The sequence below is a fragment of the Carassius gibelio genome, chromosome A9, assembly GCF_023724105.1.
Source record: "Carassius gibelio isolate Cgi1373 ecotype wild population from Czech Republic chromosome A9, carGib1.2-hapl.c, whole genome shotgun sequence".
In the NCBI taxonomy this organism is placed as follows: domain Eukaryota; kingdom Metazoa; phylum Chordata; class Actinopteri; order Cypriniformes; family Cyprinidae; genus Carassius; species Carassius gibelio.
Genome location: NC_068379.1, coordinates 3302057 through 3322624, shown reverse-complemented (window position 1 = coordinate 3322624; position 20568 = coordinate 3302057). Strand labels below are relative to the sequence as shown.

The window sequence follows — 20568 nt, the reverse complement described above, 5'->3', positions numbered from 1 at the left end:
TTGGGTCGAATTGAATTGAGGTGGGCCGTAATGACATTACAGCAGAGCAAATGAAACCGTGGAAGGGAAGAGTCTCTGATAGGATGGAGGGTGCAGATTTGTGGCTAAGAGAGATGAGAAGATAAAGGATGGAGAGATATATGGGATGGAGGGCCACTTGTGGCCTGAGGTGATTAATGGAGGGAGCGTCATGGGGCAGGTGGAGAGGGTTTGCCCTCTAATGATTTTTCTCTCCATTCCACAGTGAAACACCTCCCTGTCTGCAGAGCACTGGCGGTATATTCCCTTTCTTCTCCCTCTCTCGGCTCTCCGACTCACTTTTTCTTACATGATGCTCTCTGTGTGTTTTTGACACACAAACACACACATATGCAGTCTCAGGCAGAGTGGAGAGGTCATGTGCTTGGCAGGACTTGTTCTGTGAGAATGTGGCGCATGCAGAGAAAGCCTCCGGCAGAAGCAGCAGCAGCTCTCTCTCTCTCTCTTTCTCTTTCTCTCTCTCCCCTCCGTCAGGGATGTAGGCGTCTGCTTGCATTACTACCTGCTCTGAGCCCGACCACCTCTCTCTATTGACACAAGCTGCATGCCAGAACCATCCAAAGCTCTGTTTCTAACGCAGACTGCAGCGTTTCAAGTGCCTCATTGGCTGTTTAGTCTGTTTTATAGGATTCATCTGGGACTGCGGTACATGGGCAAAACGGGGCTTTCTAAAATGCATTGAAAAGATGATTATTTTGCACATTTGTGCCTGCAGTGATGTGTGTTTCGGACTAGGTTACATTTGGATTACTTTCTGGTTCTGGCAGCTAAACACCTTAAAATCCTCTGTAGGTGGTCAGGTAGAACTGGTAGGGACACCTCATGCAATAAACACATTATTAAACGTATATTTTGTGTTTGACATAGTTGAAACCAGCAATGTGGCTCCTATAAAGATGAATAAATTGTGAACATTGTCACAACTAGGTGCATTAATATAAAATTCAAATAAAATTTGGACACAAGTGTGCACATACCGACCATTGTGCATTAGCTTTAAATCTGACTCATCCAAGCAGAATTGACATTTATATAATATTATACCTCAAATGTGATGTAATATTTGGGCATACTGCCCACCACTACATACTGTACTATTTGTCCAAAAATACAGTAGCACGCACCATGGTATTTTTGGTGAATTTTGGCACATTTTACACGCCAACTTACCATATAAGTGTAAGATAACACAGCTAGTGCAGTCGTGTAATATTTGATATGCATTCATACTCTACCAGGGACCCATTTTTTCTGGACTCCACAAAGAAACAAGCTGTCCCCCAATGAACAAGCAGAGATAGGTTTCCACAAGAGCCATGTGCATCCCATTACTGACCTGGACTGAAAGAACAAACAGGAAGCTTTTCATAAAATCACACACAGAGAAATGGGCAGGATTACAGAGACGCTGAATGCAAACAGGTCGTGCATTGAAATGGCGCTACGCAAAAAAGCTGAAATATGTTAGCAGAGCTCTCGCAGTGTTTCGCCCTAGTTTGAGCAGACACAGTCCTCATACAACAGATGGATCCAGTCTGAAAGGTGCTGCTCTCTCTCTCAGGGAGGATTAACTAAGAATGATTTGTAGTGTCATTTATTTTTATGTGCTGTCTGTGTTACTTTAGAGACTGATTTACTATGGGAATTATGCGTATTAGGTAACTGTGAATGCTGTCAAGAAACATGCAATGGATGCGATTTGTACACCACAGTTCTCTATCTTGCTGGCTGGTTGTAGAAGACACAGCGGCTTACCACAATCTTGCAAACTTTAATGGCACTCTACAGGTCAACTATACATACAATACATAAAGATACAACTCGATGACTAAATTATAACACTCAGTCCATTTACACATGCACTCCTTTTAACTGAATTAACTATAAAACTGTGACACACCAAGTCAATGGTCGGCTGTAGACCAATAGTGGGCTTTCATTCAACGCGTATTGGCCTAGTGTATGTATTGGTAGAGAGAGATCACTGATCCGCATCAGCTTTGTAAATATCTGCATGGGTCGAAAAAAAAAAAGCAGTGAAGAAAACGAGCAAAATGGTTTTTATTACTTGCAGTTTGTATATCTGTAGTCCTAGGTTTGTTTTTTGTTTTGTTTTGTTTCTTTTTTGTGAAAAATACAAATTACTACAGTAGGGGAATTAATTCCTCTCATACAGGTGCAGGATGTTTATGTTGTAACTGGCCAATGGCTGTTGTCTTTGTGGTGTGTTTAAGTGTAACTTTTTGACCCACACACATGTGACATGAGGCAACAACAATGTGGCTACTAGTTCTTCGATGTTGGTTTGGGGCATCTGGGTGTTCAATCAGAAGAACCATATTGAAGATCTAAATGTTAAATTTTTCTCATTCAATATATGTACGCCTACCGTCTCTGATTACAGGCGGCAGGGCTAAAAAAAAGGGGTTCAAAATACAAAGACTTGTCAAACCCAACTGACTTTCTTTCTTTTTTTTTTTACTGACACCTGGTTGATGTGGGCTAATTACAATCAGCCACATGTGTATGTGTGTGACAGCACTCCAGTAATCACTGATTTAAACCTGTTTCATTAGCCTGCTCTTATTCACCCTGATGATACTTCATAAAAAAAGAAAGAAAAAAATTGCTTCTCTGCTCATAAATCCTCTCGTCTAAACAAGTCTACATGAGCCTGCTATTCATATTTAATGCCACTAAAACCAGTTGGGAATCTGAGCCAATTATCATCACTGAAATCTTCACACTCTCTTATACCCTACTTTAAAAAGAGAGGGAAGGAAATGGCTAACACAAGGCTAGAAGGCTTGTTGAGACAGCTCTCTTCCATTAGCACAGTGTTGTGTTCCTTCTGGGATGTGAGGGTGAGAGAGACCAACACTCTCACTCACTGTTGACCACTTTACAGCATGTTTATGCTGGGACACACAGCCCTTCTGCATGCTCTTCATAGGCAGCTGGGCAAGAGTGGGAGGACTTGCAACGATGGATGGATGGTAATGACCACATTTTTGCTAGAAAGGATACACTAACAAGAAATACAGTATGTACAAAAGGTGCTATGGTGTTACCATGTTTTTGGACATGGAACGCTTATACCTAGTGTTTTGAAGTAGGACTGGGCCTTTTTTATGTGCAATTTCATTGCTCCAGTCTTCAGTGTCACATGATCGTTCAGAAATCATTCTAATATGCAGATTTGCTGCTCAAGAAACATTTCTTATGATTATCAATGTAAAAACAGTTGTGTTGCTTAATATTTTTTTTGTTGAAACATAATGATTTTTTTTTCAATAGAAAGTTAAAAATGCCAGTTTACAATAAAGAAAGTAAATAAATAAATAAAAAAGGTAAAAATGCAAAACATTTCATAATTAAACAATCATTGAATCATCATTGAATCATTCATTGAATATTGCTGACTGATGATGGAAATTAATTGTTAAATCAGTTTTGAAATATTTTATTTACCTACACCTACTGCAAATAAAATAAAATGGTGCATGCCTATAGTAATCATTCCATCCACTGTATATAAAGTAACACTGTGCTATGGTATTCCAACAGCACATGTACTCTTATGTACTGCATGTTGCCATCTTTGCTCATGGGCACTTCACTAGCAACTTCAGAAATGTGACGTGAAAGACAGCAGACAGGGAAATATCTCTCCATTTCACACTTTAAAAGCCCTCAAACATTTGTCACTCACAAAACATCATGAACATAACATTTAGGCTGTGAAGATTGCTAGAGCTGTTAGAGTTGCTTAAAGCACAATCAGTATGCATGAATTGGGCATTGTGGCTAACGTTATATCAGTATTATGACATATTTCTGAGTGATACAGAATACTGAAAGAAAGAGGGGGAAAAAATGTGGGGTTTGATTATTTTTCTCTCTCAACATTTTAAGGACGCGTATCAAATATTGATGAAGTTTTAAGACTTTCCATACATATTACATTAGGTATGTTTTGTCCAAACATTTATATAACTTTTAACAATGTTCGTGAAAGTTGTGAGAATGTTCCCTGTTAGCTGGGTACCTGCCCTCAATCAGCTTTTCCAGTCTTCTTGTGGCTGACTCTATTTTCTCTGACAGTGATAGTGATCTGTGGGTGTCAGTGGGATAATAAAGGCTGTTTTAACATTAGGAACAGTATTCCAAAAACATCTCCTGATTCCCGTCTTCACCTCGTGGCTGATAGTGTCTTTAATGACAGCACAACAGCGACTATCTGCAGCAGTCTGTACATGCTGCAGATCCACTGAGATCCTGCTCCCACATAGGTATTGAGATGATAGATTTGTATCGCAAGAGCACACACACACACACACACACACCAAAAACAGCTAAACAATATATATATATTGAAGATAAGCTGACGCTCAGGCACCCGTGCAAACAAACTGCAGGTTACGTCAGGTGAAGGAGGAGAAAGCGATTGAATGAAATGCATTTTTTGCAGTGTTGACATTTTTGCACGTTACACATCATCAGTGTAGACATCAATACAAGCAGGAACTGTGCTCTCCGACTCACTGTACTGGCTTCGGAGAAGGAGGCATTTAGCATTGAAACAGTCATAATGGCTGGTCACACTCTCACGCTGTTTTCTTAATCTCATTCTGCTCCGTAATCCATATGACATGCCGGCCCAGCGGCAGAATTCAACCGCAAATGAGCAGAGTATGGTGGGAAGATAAGCACCATCTCCAGCCTCAGACTGGAGAGGAGAGCTCCAGAGAAAAGACTGGCACCCATTGACATGTGCAAGGAGGAGTCAACAGGAAATGACATAATTACTGGTATTGTCAACAGGAGGCAACAGCAGAACAGAGCCGACACCGTGCAAGCACTGAAGACAGACAGGAATGAGGCCATTTTATGCAAGCAGAAAGACAAATGTATGTTAATGCTGTGTGCGAACACAACGGTATAGGAAACAGCTTTGGGCTTATGATCCAGTCATTCTTGCAAAAACAGCAGCAGTATAGCAACACTAGCCAAAAAGTTACACTAACCAAAAAATACAGTTTAGAATGGTGTAGTGTATATTTAGTCATTTAACATTGCAATTTAAAATATTTCTGACAGTTTTGTCAGTATAAATGTCACAATATTTTCACCCTCTGTAGTTCCATTCCAAAAATTGTATCATTTGACAAAATATTCAGTGGTTCAAATTCATTTGGAAATTCAAAATTCCACATCCTTGAACTGCAAGAATTGCACCTGGTGCAACATAAATATACGTCTGGCATCTGTCTCTTGTCAAGAAGTTCTAAAACAAGCTGTTTTTACAATATTTTTCCCCCCAATGAAAAGGAAGTCTTTATTAGTATGAATATTTTGTATCTATCAATTTTGATCACAATTATTTTATCAAGGGATAAAAAGATCAAAGGACATCTGATTGCTTGTTAGTTAAAATGTCAACTCATGAAGCATAACACAAACGTTGTTTGGGTTGAAAGACATTGCTGTGCACATCAAACGGACGAGAAGCAAAGCTCAGCAATCATAAGAAGCCACATCACATAGAAGGGAAGAAATGAGAGACTTTATCATATAATCTTTTCATGAAATCAGCACAGCTCTTCCTGGAAGCCGTTATCCCCCACACGCTGAGGGAAAACACCAGAGACGTCGTAACTTCTCATGTGATTTCTCGAGTGGGACAAACACTGCCATTTCATATGACATCGAGTTTCCCTTCCGTTCTGCTGTTTGCACCATGAAAAACCAACAACGCTCTTAATTCAATTAGACATCAGCTTCAGAGATGCAACAGGAAACGATGAAAATGGAGAGAAAGCGCCCTGACCTCATCAGTGGCTCTGACCTCAAGTGTGTTTGAGGTCTCTGGTCCACTCTCAGGTCAATACACGAGTGCGGTGACATGCAGTGCATGTCTCCCTCTCAGGGTCATATAAATAAATACTGTTCCTTTGCTCGTAGTTCTCCCACGAGTGAGCCTTAATGAGTTCCTCTGTTTTATTCTAATTCATAACAACTAGCACATACTGCTCTTAATTACCTACAGCACAGCACCTCCAGCTAAACAGCCACCTCAGTCCCTTTGGACCATCCTGCAGTCTTGTGCTTGCGATTACAGATTCATCAGAGACAATTAGAAGACTCCCCAAATGCTAGAAAGACACGTTAGCCACTAAAGTTGGCTTCTCTGTCACATCTTTTAATGCTGGATCAAAATGATTGGCTTCTTGTGATGCATGCTTTTAAAAGCATTCTCATTGGGTACTGGGGTAAAACACCTACTATAAACTGAAAAATCTATGATGAAATATTTTTAGAGTACTTGGGTTAACTTGGGTTAGTCAGTGGGCTAACAGGACCATGCTAACTAGCCAAACCTTGACACCTTGGTTTCTGCTGCGCAATTGGACTGGGCTGATAACAAAATGGATATAGGTTTATTTCTAGTAACTGCCAGCAATGAACAGGGGAGTCACCGAGCAAAGCATTCGACTTAAGATTACTTCAGGGTATTGTCTCATAGGATGAAACTGCTAATTCTGACAAGCATTTTATTATTATTATTATTTATTTATTTATTTATTTTAATGTGCAGCTCTGGTTCAAGATGTTAGATGCAAAGCAAATCAAATAAATTCAGTGTTGTATAATTAGCATCATTACAAATCAAACAAACAAAAAAAATATATTAAAATTGTCACTTTTAAAGTGTTAACAGAATCAAATAAAAACAAATTTATTTGCAATAAATAAAAATGATGATTATTCAGGAACCATTTAACATTTTTTTGCATTAGGATTTTATGATTTTAAGCTCTTTGATTTTTAATTTGATTTTAAGCATTAAAAAATATTTTTTTTGTGCATCATTTCATGACAATTAAAGGAACAATAGGAGATCTTGGAAAATGCTAACATTAGCCTGATAGCAATGAAAGTGAACGTCCCACCCTCCCTGCAAAAGCCACACCCCCTGAACACATTTGTGCTCACAGACCAGAATACCAGAGACAACATTACTACAATAGGCTAAAAGTTACATCAGCGGTTCCCAATTCCAGTCCATGTTACGAAGTGAAGGAAACCCCTGCTCAGGGAGTAGAGAGCAATGAACACGGTGTAGGGATCATATCGATCGGAACACAGTTCATTCACAACATGCAAAATATGTGCACGAGGACTGGAACTAGGAACCACCAAATTAGTATTTTTATTCATCAAGGGTGCATTAATCAAACACACTGAAAAGTGACAGTAAAGACATTTATAATGTTACAAAATTTTATTACAAATAATTTTTGTTCTTTTGAATTTTCCATTAATCAAAGAATTCTGAAAAAAAAAAGACAACAACGAAAAAAAAAAAAAAAAAAACAACAACTTGAAACTAAGAAATGTTTCTTGAGCAGCAAATGATTCTGAAGGAGTAATGATGCTGAAAAATCAGCTTTGGGATCACAGGAATTAATTATATTTTAAAATATAAAAATATTAAATCATACAGTTATTCTACATCGTAATACTCTTTCACAATATTATTTTTTTTCTGTATTTTGACCAAATTAATGCTGCCTTTGTGAACATCCAAAATATCTTACCAACCTCAAAGTTGTAATCAGTGGTGTAGTTCATGTTTCTTTCTAACTACTTTCTTTTGATTCTGTGGTGAAATATGACTGATTCTTGACAGGTGTCTCCCTCAAATATATCTGCTTCCATGTTCTGTCATTCAAACAAGTGATAATATCTACAATGACATTTCCCTTCGGAGAATGCCCTGCTTATGAATAATGTTAACGTAGTAATTCACAACCTGAACTAATTGAGTGGTATTTAATAGTGCAGATTTCTAGATTTCAGAAGTTTTGTACTGATGCCCTCTGAAAGAATGTAGCCTGCAGGAAGGATTAGTTTGGTAAAAGAGATCTCTGGCAGAGCATGTGGCCATCTTCCACTCGGAGAAGAAGAGAGACTCGGGAAGACAGAAGGAAGAAAGGCTTGTCTTAACTGCCATGTTCTAGAGGAAGTCCTGAGGGACCTCAGGGAGTCTGTCTGGGCCTGTGTGGACACAGCTTGTAATAAAAATACAGAGCGAATCCAACATACAAATCTGTGACAGAGGGACTGAGAGGGACAGTAAAGGATTGATGGGGAAAGAAAGATTATTTTGGTACGTGTGTATTAGAGAGTGGATCTCTGAGACTAAATCACCTCTCTTAGTGTAAGTTTAAAGTGGGGGTGAAATGCTATTTCATGCATACTGAGTTGTTTACACTGTTAAAGAGTTGGATTCCCATGCTAAACATGGACAAAGTTTCAAAAATTAAGTTGTACGTTTGAAGGAGTATTTTTTGTTCCTCTGTGTGATGTTAGATGAAGCGGAATTTCCTTATATGGGTCACGATAGGAGTGTGTTTTTGGTTGCCAGGGCAAGACAACCCTGCACAGATTACCGAAAGAGAAACAGCATTAAGGGACCAGTGGATGGAGTTTATTTTTACAGAGCATCAACGGAGTTGTGCAAGTGTTTGTGTTTGTTCCCTGCATTTCTAAAATGCTTGTTTTACAAACAAGGCCCAGTTTGACGTCGGATTTGTGTATCGTTTATTTCTTAAGGATGATGCAATCCCAACGAAAAAGGGTCACGATGCCGGAGACCCGGGTTCGAGCCCCGCTCGAAGCGAGTCGTTGCTGCTGCTGCTCTCATTCAGTTTCAGCCTCTGGATCTGATTCTGGATCATAAATAAACGGCTGAATCTGACTGTAAGCCATGGTTTGTTTTTCCTCACGGTAATGTCACAGTTTCCACATGCTCTCAACGCAAAAGCCTACTGGCGCTCGTGATTTTTTAGCTCCGCCCACACGTCACGCCTCCAGCCGCTCGGGTTTTTCCGGAAAAAATCGGTACAGACTATCTTTCTCTTATGAATATAATAGAACTAAAGACTTTTTGGAGTTATGAAGGATGCAGTACTACTCTATAGGTACTCAAGATTAACAGGATATTGAGTGAAAACGAGCATTTCACCCCCCCTTTAAGAGAAGACTTCAGCTCCAGCAGTGGATGCGGCTGGTAAGCGCACAGAGAGAGAGACGCTCTCCTCCTTTAGCGCTAAGAGAATCAGGAGGTCACAAATTGAATTAGACCGGAAGAAAGGGCCAGGCCTGGAACTGCAGGAAACAGCACTCCAGAGATACACAATTACTGCTTGTTTGCTTTAATGTGTGTGGGGCAAGAAGTGTGTGCCTCTGTGTGTAGTATGTATGTGATCTGTCGTGGTCTTACATCATATCCAGCCAATCACAATTTTGTACATCTGACTTACTTTAATATATATTTTTAAAAAAATGTTTCGAAAACAACTAAAAGACGTGTTGCTGAAATATAAAATAACTATCCCACAATCGGACAAGTAGTTAAAATTCATCAAATTGTCACAACAGTGAGGATTTTTATTCTTTGCCTGCAGTTCAGATTTCTTCAGATGCCCTGTCAACATTTTTACTGCCGCAAAGATAACTTTGTTATATATATATATATATATATATATATATATATATATATATATATATATATATATATATATATATACATATCATATGTGATATTTATTTTTAAATAATAAAATAATATATTATATTATTACAGTTTTTAAATCAAATGTGATGCTTTCTTGAAAAATAATATCGGTAGCTAAAAATTATAGAGCAATAAATTCATAAACACCTGTCCTGAAAAATAATGTTTGACTGTCACAAGTCTATTTTGACAACGTTCCAAATGTCACAGGAAACTATATGCTCCGAGTAACAGTGGATATATTGAAAAACAAAATCTGCCTTCATTTTCAATAAACCCAAATGTAAGGTAAGAGTATGTTTCATGCAGTGGTTCTGAAGCACACTTTAGATTAAATAAGACAAAAAACAGTTTTAAAATTAGCTAATACAGCTAAAATTCTAGACACAAGCAGACTTATTTTTTATCTTGTTATATTTATTTCTTTATTTTATTTGTTCTCTCAGAACTATCATTTAAGAACCAGACCTGGATATGGAATTTTAAAATTGTGATTTCTAGACATGGAAAATTAATGGAAATAAGTACAAATTTATGAAGTCTACAGTGGAAATACAGTAAATTGGTATTTGTGAATAAACATTATTTAAAAGAAAAACTTTAAATCAGATATGATGGGAAAACATATTATGGGAAAAATATGGAATTTATTTAATTATTTTAAATTATTTTATTTCATTATTGGAAAAGTTCCACTATATAATATTATTTATTATATGCATGTAAATAAAGTGAACAAAAAGCAGGTTTCTCATTACATCAGAAGTGCTAATATCATAGTCTCGATTAAGGCCTTGGATTATCTGGTACAATATGGGACCTTTGGAGTTAAAAAGGTTGAGAACCATGGTTTAATATCTTTTCTTTACAATAACACACAGTTCATAGGGTACTATGAAATCCTTTTTACTTTTTCTCAAATTCCATTTTATTTATATATTTTTTTAATTTATGTTTCCATATTCCATTTTTTTTCCAATAAAACTTTTTCTGGATTAATTTCTAAGGTTTAAATTATTATTATTTTTTTTTATCAAAATGCATTTTGAATTACATGTTTAGGACCCTATGAAATGTTTGTTATGTTTTATTGCTATTGTTGTAAATTTCTGTGCGTATATGATATGACACTAGTTTTATTCAAATGAAACAGTAAATGCTTATGAAGTACTCTCAGAGCAGTTCTAGACATGTTGTTCATGTATTTATGTCCTCATTTAGTAAGACTGCAGAGGCGTCACATGCGCTTCGGTATGTGTAGTAAATGAAACCTCGTGTCTGTGCAATTCATTCACACAGAGAGAACATGCAGGATTTATTTTTTTGCAGCTTTATATTTACAGATACTAGTCCATATGATAATTTGATTTAAGTGTAATGACCTTCTTTTAATTAATTCACCCAAACTTTGACATACTCTGTGACATTCCACATTATCGAGTAAATTCTGTTATTTATTTTTTTTATGACCAGATTTTTCAATTCTGTCTGTGTTTTCCACATCGCTGAAATCATAGGACCATAAGTTCACACATTACTACCTGTTTTAACTTGTTTTCTCATGGAGCTCCTCATTATGAAACAACAGTGAATGTCTTCACTTTATGACCAACTTCATTTATCTTCCATTTCATATCTGTCTTGTTTCTAAATGGGAATTCACAACACATCTGTAAATATGCCCATGTGTGCACAGAGATGACAGTAATTGCTTGTGATTTTACAAGTCTTCCAGACAGGGGCACACAAGTGCCCTACAGGCCACGAGCACATCTCTGGCCTGTGTAGCAACAGTAGAGTACGATTGTGATCCTTGGCTTTGTCCTCTGGCTTTCTGCTGAGCCTCTGTGCCGTGTCAAAAAGGCCCCAGGGCTGAGGACGATAAGCCAACTCCAGGGACATGGAGAGGCATATGAGCCTCTGATTTAAAGAAGCCTTGTCCGCCAGCCCTCCTTTTGCCATCTGCCCTTCCGGGAAAGGTTAAAGAGGACTCGAGCAGGAAGCATTGATTTCAACGATTTGGAGACCGGTCTAGTTGGAAAGGATTATGGAGGTACCTACTGCTCTGGCAGTGGCAGGGCTAAATGAAAGGTCTGGTTACTGTGTGTTTCTAACCATGGGCTTGGTTTACGTGCCTAGATGCAGGTGGATGAACCCCGTGGCTAGATTATTCTCTACCTGAGGAGAGTAAACACTCACACTTACATGTTTCTGTCTCTACTTCGGGTTCAGTGTGTGTGGGTGGGTGAGTTGGTGTAGGTGAGGTTAAGAAAGATTTCCATAACAGTAATGATACTTGGATGTGGCTGTACAGTGGAGCGGATATTTCTCATGTGGTTTGTGGATGAGTTGCTCATATGTTTAAACAAATAGTTTATCCAAAAGAGAAAATTCATCTTCTCGTCCTCATCTCATTCCAGCGCTTTTGTTATATTGTGGAACTTAAAAAGAGACATTTTGAAGACGCATTTCCATGCAATTAAAATAAACAAGGACTCAAATCTACCTTTTGACCTAGAATTTATCCTTTTGCAACAAATTATATCTAAATCTTATAGATAAAAATGGTTTAACCACACATACATAGATTCAAATACTCTGGGTGATCTTATAAATGGAAAAAGATTATTATATCTTTATATATATATATATATATATATATATATATATATATATATATATATATATATATATATATATATATATATATATATAGCTAAATGGTATGTGTTTTATACTAATCAATGTCTAGTTAACAAAGTTCCCTGTTTGAGACTTCACTGTTGTTGTTTTTTTTTATTGTATTTAATTTTTTATATAGTCACTTCTTCTTAGTTTTTTGTTATCATTTACCTACATTAGCGTTTTATGGTTGCTGTCAATATATTATAAAGATGATATTATATTATAGTATATTATAGTATAGATATATTATAGTATTTTATTCGATTTTAATATCAAAATGTAGTGAGAAGAAAAAAAAAATCTTCTGCTAATAACTTGCATATGTACAGAGCAAGAAAAAATAAATAAATTGTGCTCACGATTTACTAATTCGTTCCCTCTCTGTACTAAAACGTGCACACGATTATTATTGCATTCCCTCGCTTTGCTAAGTCGTGCGCACAATTTATAAATTGAGAGAACACAATAGTAATCGTGTGCACGTTTGAGTACAGAGAGGGAACGAATTAGTAAATCGTGCACACGATTTAGCACTTTTTTTTTTTTTGCACATAACCCAAATTAAGCTTATTCCATAAAACATAAATTGTTGCTACTGTACAGCTGTTTATTATGTTTGAACTACCAAATGACTAACACAGATACATGGTTGCTCATTTAGAATGCTACAAGTTCACTAAAAGTAGAATGAGGTTAGGAATAAATTCAAGTGCACATATGTTGTGAATTAGGCATACATTTTTCATTAATAAATAATCCATGCAATTATTAGTAAAATGATGATACACTGTAAAATAAATTTTCTAAGTCTTAAATAAAACAAAGACTTTTAGAGTATGTTTTGCAAGAAAATACTATATTTACACTTCAAAATTTCACGTTTAATGTGAGGTGTTACTTGGCATTTCTATGATATTATTTGTGAAATTTACTAGCAATTTCTGAGTGAAAAGTTGTTCATCCGAAGGACGGTGCTTTTCACAGTATAGTGTCCCTGGCACTATACAGGGGCATTAGGACCCACCCCTGCTGGCCTCACTTACACCTCTTCCAGCTGCAACCTAGTATCCTCAGGAGGTCTCCCACCCAAAACCAAGCACAATTTCACCATTGCATTCAGTGCTGCTAGCGCCGCAGAAATGACACACTTCACCTTGAAGATCTCTTTATGTTCATATGATGGATCTCCACAAGGTGCGTACCGAACCCTGTATGTTAATCACCTCTGATATTTAGTACCAAAAGTGCCTGCTACTGGATGCGAACACGGGCCAGCACGGTGGAAATCGCTGTCTTTCCATCTCATTAATTTTCCTTGCAAACAGAGATCTGGCATGTCCATGGCTCTTTAGTCCCATACATGTTTAATGCCCTGGGGAAGAGGATGTGGAAGCCCAGATTCTGCTCCCTCTGCAGTCGTCATGGCTTAGGCAGTGAATAAAGCGCCCTTACAAAGTCACACTGTCGTGATGTCAAGAGGGCAGCCTCTCGCCAAAAATGTCATTATCTCCCCACTTGTGTGCAACAATGTGCAGGCCACCAAAGGTGAGGAGGTGAGCAAACACACATGGAGAGGTAGAAGAAGAGGAACAGATGTTTCAAAAAGTGAAAAAAAGAGAAAAAAGAGAGATATGATTGTTTTCCCCCAAAATATAATTTCACTCCAAGAAACGCAGGGGTATTTAAACTGTCATTTCACAATTCAAACACAAAGAGCAATGCTTGTGCAAAGGTCACATGAACATAAGAATAGATTTGCAATTTAGATTTGTGTTAAAAGGCTTGAAAACTCCCCAGATTCTGATTTTTATTTCATAAGGACAATGTGATTCTTTCAACACTTTCTCCAGTCTGCAATCCACTCTCTGATCAGATGATAAAAAGGAGGAGGACAAAATGGATTGGAGTTGTGCGTCACACACAGCTTACAGTGCCAAAACACCAACGAAACAACAAGGTATCAATTCCAGTCATTCTCTGTGGACCAATTATCACTAAAGTATTTAGTATGTTGATTAAAAATGTCTCCTTGTTAAACAGTGAAATGATTTTCACTGTTTGCTTGTTCAATACAAGTTTCTGTTCCATGCAGAAATTACTCTATAAAGCCCACTGTTTAATATTTCTATGGTCTCTAAATTATCCACATGAACAAATCCTGAATACCTATTGTACACAATATTTTACACTCTGTCTGTCATCTGCCAGAATTTTTACTTTTTAGCAAGTACATATTAGCATTTTAATAATTAAAAAAATCATCTTCAGGTTGAGGTACATGTCTGTTTTTGCTGTAAAATATTTCATGATTTTTAAAGTAAGAATTACTTATTTTTTTATTAGTACTTTTTTTTTTTGAAGATGAACATCTATTAGAAAATATGATTTTGCCAAATATGATAAATCAGATTCTGAGGAACATTTCTCTAAATCATTACATTGCATTATATTATATTGTATTTTACAGAGTATTTGGACTCCACAATAAAAACTAGAGAGCTTTGATCATAAAGCTAAGCATTCATAGGGTTAGTTTACCCAAAATGAAAATTACCCAGTGATTTACTCACCCTCAAGCCATCCTTGGTGTATATGACTTTCTTCTTTCATTTTTTCTTCTTCTTTCTTTTCAAATCTTTTCTCTTTTTTTTTTTTCAGTGGTCCAAATAAAGTCCAATAAAGTGCATCCATCTATGATAAAAGTGCACAATGCATTTTTGCATGAAAAAAAAAAAAAAATCCATATTTAAATTTTTTTTTTTATAAACAGTAATCTCTAGGATGATGCAGGGTATGGGCGTAGTGTAAGGTCCGGTAAAAATATGCTAGTCTCATAAAAAAAAAACAATGTTTATTTACAGGAGCAAAGGAAGCAATGTTTACTTATTGTACTTTAGCAAAGGAAAACTCCTCTCGGCTTATTGCAAAATCCTTTTTCTTTACAAATATGTATTTTGTATTTCTACAGTAATTTGTGACCAGTCTTTTGTTTTGCACTCTCTGCTGAGCTTCTACATTCATCACTTCTTACGCTATGTCCTCATCCACCAGAATGGTGTTATTGTGAACGCAAGTATGACAGTTAATGGAAGCAGATTACAGTTTATAAATATTTTTCTTACAAAAACACATTGATTCATGACAGGAGGCCTTAATTCACCCCCCAGAACCATGTGAGACACTTTGTATTATAGACGGATGAGCTTTATTTCATTTCATTTGGACTAATGAAAAATAACACCCATTTACTGCCATTATAAAGCTTGGAAGAGCCAGGGCATTTATTTTTTATTTTTATTACGCCGATTGGATTGATTTGTTCTGAATCTGATTGATTTGCATTACAAGCGATCAGAATTTCAACTTTTAGGCCATAAGAACATCAGCACCTGCACCAAATTACATATTTTTGCTCAGTTTGGAACTCTGTATAAAAATCACATTGTTATCTACCCTATAAAATGAGCTCTATGTTATCATTACAGCATACCATATGAGCCATAAGAGTCTGATGTATCAAAATGATACTCAAAAAAAAAAAAAAAAAATCAAACTATTACTTACGCAAGGCTTTACAGGGATAATGAATTCAAGTCTCTTCTAGAGCTGATCTGAGACTGACCATTGGACAAAAAACCTGGTCATGTTCAAAGGAGGACACCTGGGCCCCCTTCACATCCACTAGCAGCTGTCAATCAACATCAGTCAGTCAGAGTCATTGTAACTGACAAAAAGCCTTGTAAGAACAAGCATGTTTCCACTAAGCACTCCTGGGAATAATAGTCTTGTGTAGCCAGACGCTTGACTAAAGGCATAAGATCTGGTTCACACTGCAGCATATCTGGCCAAGATCCGCCCACTTAGACAGTCTGATTGACACATGAAGTGACCACTCATGGTTTGTTTTGTTTACAGCTCCTGTTTAAGGACAGAATTATCTAAAATACATTGCTCTATAATAGGCTGTAAGCATGTGAATTTGCTGAAAATTGACTGATCTTCAGGCCATTCAAGATGTAGATGAGTTTGTTTCTTCATCTGAACAGACTTTGAGAAATTTAGCATTACATCACTTGCTCACCAATGAATCCTCTGCAGTACATGGTTAGAATGAGAGTGCAGACAGCTATTAAAAACATCACAATAAAGTAATCCACAACACAATCTAGTCCAAGCTACATATTTGTAAGAAACAATTTCCTTATGAAGATGTCAGGCACCCATTCACAGCAGAGGATCCACCGGTGAGCAAATTATGTGCCAAATTTTTCAAATCTGTTCAAATGAAGAAACAATCTCATCTTGAATGGCCTGAGGGTAAGCAAATTTTAATTTGTAAGTGGGCATAAAAACATAATTTTTCATTGTACAGCTTGTTGCTTAAACAGAAATACAGTACCATCTTTGAAATTGAGCAAATTATTGAAATGGACTAAACAATGCCTGAAAACAGATACTTCCTGTATCTGTTTGCCTCTTTAAAAAGATTTGATTTATGTATTCCCCCATTTGTAAGTCGCTTTGGATAAAAGCGTCTGCAAAATGACTAAACGTAAATGTAAAGATTCTGTTATCAGAATTTCTGTCTTAGAACATAAAAAAATATATATATTATATATTTCTGCTATATCGAGTTATCTTGTAAGCACAACTTTTTGCAGGTGGACTGATTTGGGGGGGGGGGGGGGACAAAATGGATATTACATAAAGCCAGCAATTCAGACTAGAGCTTGGCAGTTTTGTGTGCAGAATGCATCAGATGGTCAGTGAATGAACTGTGGGCGGCCTATGCAAGCCTGAGGCTGAAACTAGGGGAGCGGTAACAAAACAAATCTCTCTCCTCATTTTCATGCATTTTTCTTAACTAACTTTCACACATGCATACACACAGATTTAGACAGATGGAGGATTATGAATTTATTTCTTCCAGATAGTTGCTTTTCTGCCTTTGGTTGTCTACAAGCATTGATTTTGGACTGGCAAATGGAAGAGTAATTTTGGGTAAACAATCTATGGATTAATATGGATTATGCACTGGATTTGGGTGCCATCTGAGGTGTAAATAGTTGATGAATGGCAGGATATGTACCACGCATATTCCATATCAATGCTTCAGTTTTAATTTCTAAATTAAACTTTAATATCTAAAGATCAAAACCTGCAAAATGTATATATTTAAGTATTTCTTAAAGGAATAGTTCACCCAAAATGAAAATTTGCTGAAAATGTACTGACCTTCATGCCATTTAAGATGTAGATGAGTTTGTTTCTTCATCTGAACAGACTTTGAGAAATCTAGCATTACATCACTTACTCACCAATGGATTCTCTCCAGAGAATGGTAAGAATGAGAGTGCAAACAGCTCATAAAAACATCACAATAAAGTAATCTACACCACTTCAGTCCATCATCTAATGCCTTGTGAAATGAAAAGCTGCATGTTTGAAAGAAACAATTTTACCATTAAGATCCAAATCTGTTCAGATGAAGAAACAAACTCATCTACATCTTGAATGGCCTGAGGGTGAGCAAATTCTCATTTGTCAGTGTGCATAAAAACACTCCTTTTCATTGCACAGCTTGCTGCTTAAACAGAAATACCCTCCTTGAAATTGAATAAATTACTGGAATGGACTGAAACAGACTATTATACTAGTACCTAAAAACAGCAAAATGTATTAATCAGAATAAAACTATTTCTTTGATGCTCAGCAACTACCAACATGTTTAAAATGTTATAGTGCATTGCAACACCTATAAGTAAATACAGCTTTAAATATTTTAGACTGTTACTAGGGAGACAATGAGTGTGAAATAAGGATTGTTTTTGATCTTCATTTTCAGGTGTTATTATGTGTCTTATTAAGCAAATACTACTATGCAGTGCATTTTTTACTTGTTTCAGCACCATGGACAGGGATCAAATCACTCTCAAATTTAAACATGGAGAAACAAATAAAACAAATTATGATAATAATAATAATAATAATACGATCTAGCAATCTGATTCACGCACATTGTAATGGGTAATATACTTTACAAAGTGTCCTGCAATGACTGGAAAAGAATAGCCTTCTTTGGATTACGCATAAAAATCACTGCTTCACTATTAATGTTATTGAAATTCCATAAAGCACTGCGCCACCTCTCTCTCTCTCTCTCTCTCACACACACACACACACACACACACACACACCGAGAGAGTCGGTTATTCTGTCACTTTGCAGATCGCAGGACACCTAATCTCACACTGTTTCAAATGAGAGGACATGCCCTCAGCTTTGTCCCGCCATATATCTATAAAAGCAAACCCTTGTGGACAAAAAACATCTTAAACAAACGAGCTGGCCTTAATGACTGGCTAGCTGACAAGTATACACACACACACACACACACACACACACACACACACACACACACACACACACACACACATATATATATATATATATATATATATATATATATATATATATATATATATATATATATATATAGTATATTTATGAACAAGCTGACATTCCAGATGTTTAGATGTTTTCTGCTAGTTATATTTTTGTGCTTGCCCGTCATTTTTTATTTCTGTCATGGATCATCCATTAGTAGGCTTTAGTGGATTTGGATAAATATACAGGTGAGAGAGGAATCACCTGAACACACCACACAGTAAAGACATATTGTTTAATCCACCCGTTAATCCACAAGTGCGCGCGCACCGTGTAACTGCGCGTTCTCGCGCGCAGATGACAAAACAGCGGACCGTACACATGTAAGGGGCTTTTTTTTCAACGTGAAAGAAATGTGATTACAGCTTATATGACCAGCTTTTGTAAGAAGCCGTTAACAAACAAACCAACACCAAAAGGAAAGGCAGCGTACGCCTACCGTGCACTCTTCCATACACGTCCGCACCGAATAAACATCCGTTTCATATTTCTGAACCAAAAGCTCAAACTCTCGGTATTTCTCCTGAGCTCGTCGGTCGTAGCGTTGGTAAGCCTGGACGCACTGGCTGCATCCCGACGCATCAGCCATGTCCAGGCTACAGGTCAAATTGTCCGGACTCGTAAACCCGTAAAACAAATCCAAAAGCGAGTAGGAGTTACAAAAGGAAAGATAAAAATCGCTCAGGTTCCACTCGGAGAGGCCCGAGCACACGGCTTCCGCCTCGTCAAAAGTCAAGCAGTTTTTGGAGAGGCTGTCAGGATGACAAGTTTCAAGTCTCCACAGAGATTTGGTAGAATTGCCTATAAAAATAAGACTCTGCTCTCTCTGATGGCTGGATGAAAGTATATGGTTCGTGTGCTCCAGCCGTTTGTCTCGCGTCCTCGTCAGTTTCGCCTCGGCGCAGAACCACAGATGATCAGAGAGCAAAACGGTGATAAACAAAAGAGAGGCTAAGGACAGTCGCCATCTCTGGGCCCTTTCCGAATCGGTGAATAATGGCTTTTCGTCCTCTCGGGGTGCGAAGCAGATTTTTAAACCGTCATCTTGCTGCCGACACGTCCAAGCACCCCTGGTCATATTTCAGGAGAGAGCAGCACTGGCCGACTCCACCGCGACGGCTCTTCTGCCACAAAATGCATTGATTTGAAATGTTTTCTTCCCGTTCAACAGCGCTCCCGGCAACTGTATCCGACTCTTTGGGCTAGATGAAGCCGCGCGCGGTCATATCTCCGTTATTCCGCATGGCTCGCCGGAGAAAAAGCGCCTTCTATGTGACAACATGCCTCTTCTGTTCCCGAAGCTCCTGCCTGTGTCCCCGTATCTCCTCAAGGGAAGGAGAGACGCTGAACGAGCTGCTCTTTCCCTTTCTGGGAGGATTGCCTTCGATCTTCTCTGCTGTTCATCATCATCATCATCTTGGGTCCTGTGTTAAGTTGCCGCCATGTTCGTCTTGAAACACTTTTTGGGGAGCTGGGTCATTTGCGTCATCTCCATCCTGGCGCAGTAACACAGATCTACAGACTACAGGCGATGGTTACACGCGCGCGCGCGCCCGCCACTCTCTCTCTCTCTCACACACACACACACACACACACACACACACACACACTCACTTGACGTGTCAGTATGAGAGACCACTCATCATAATAAATTGACATTTCCCAGTACGCATTTAGATTTCAAAGCCGTTCACCCCCTTTGGCTTTCTTGTTGTTCACATTCATAGTCCACTTGTCTTCAACATCCCGTCACGTTCCCGTCCAAAGCGAACCGTTCATTGCAAGCTCCGATCAAAAATAAACGACGCAGTGTG

The 20568-nt window shown here is 37.7% G+C and overlaps 1 protein-coding gene across 1 annotated transcript in view; it reads right to left on the bottom strand.

The window, feature by feature from the left end:
- Positions 1-20312, bottom strand: part of LOC128019442 (NALCN channel auxiliary factor 1-like) — a 139149-nt gene extending 118837 nt beyond the window's left edge. Inside the window, exon 1 of the mRNA XM_052605431.1 lies at positions 19194-20312. Coding sequence (XP_052461391.1) covers positions 19194-19832 — 639 coding nt within the window. The 5' untranslated portion in view covers positions 19833-20312. The remainder of the gene's footprint in view (positions 1-19193) is intronic.
- Between the last annotated feature and the right edge of the window lie 256 nt (positions 20313-20568).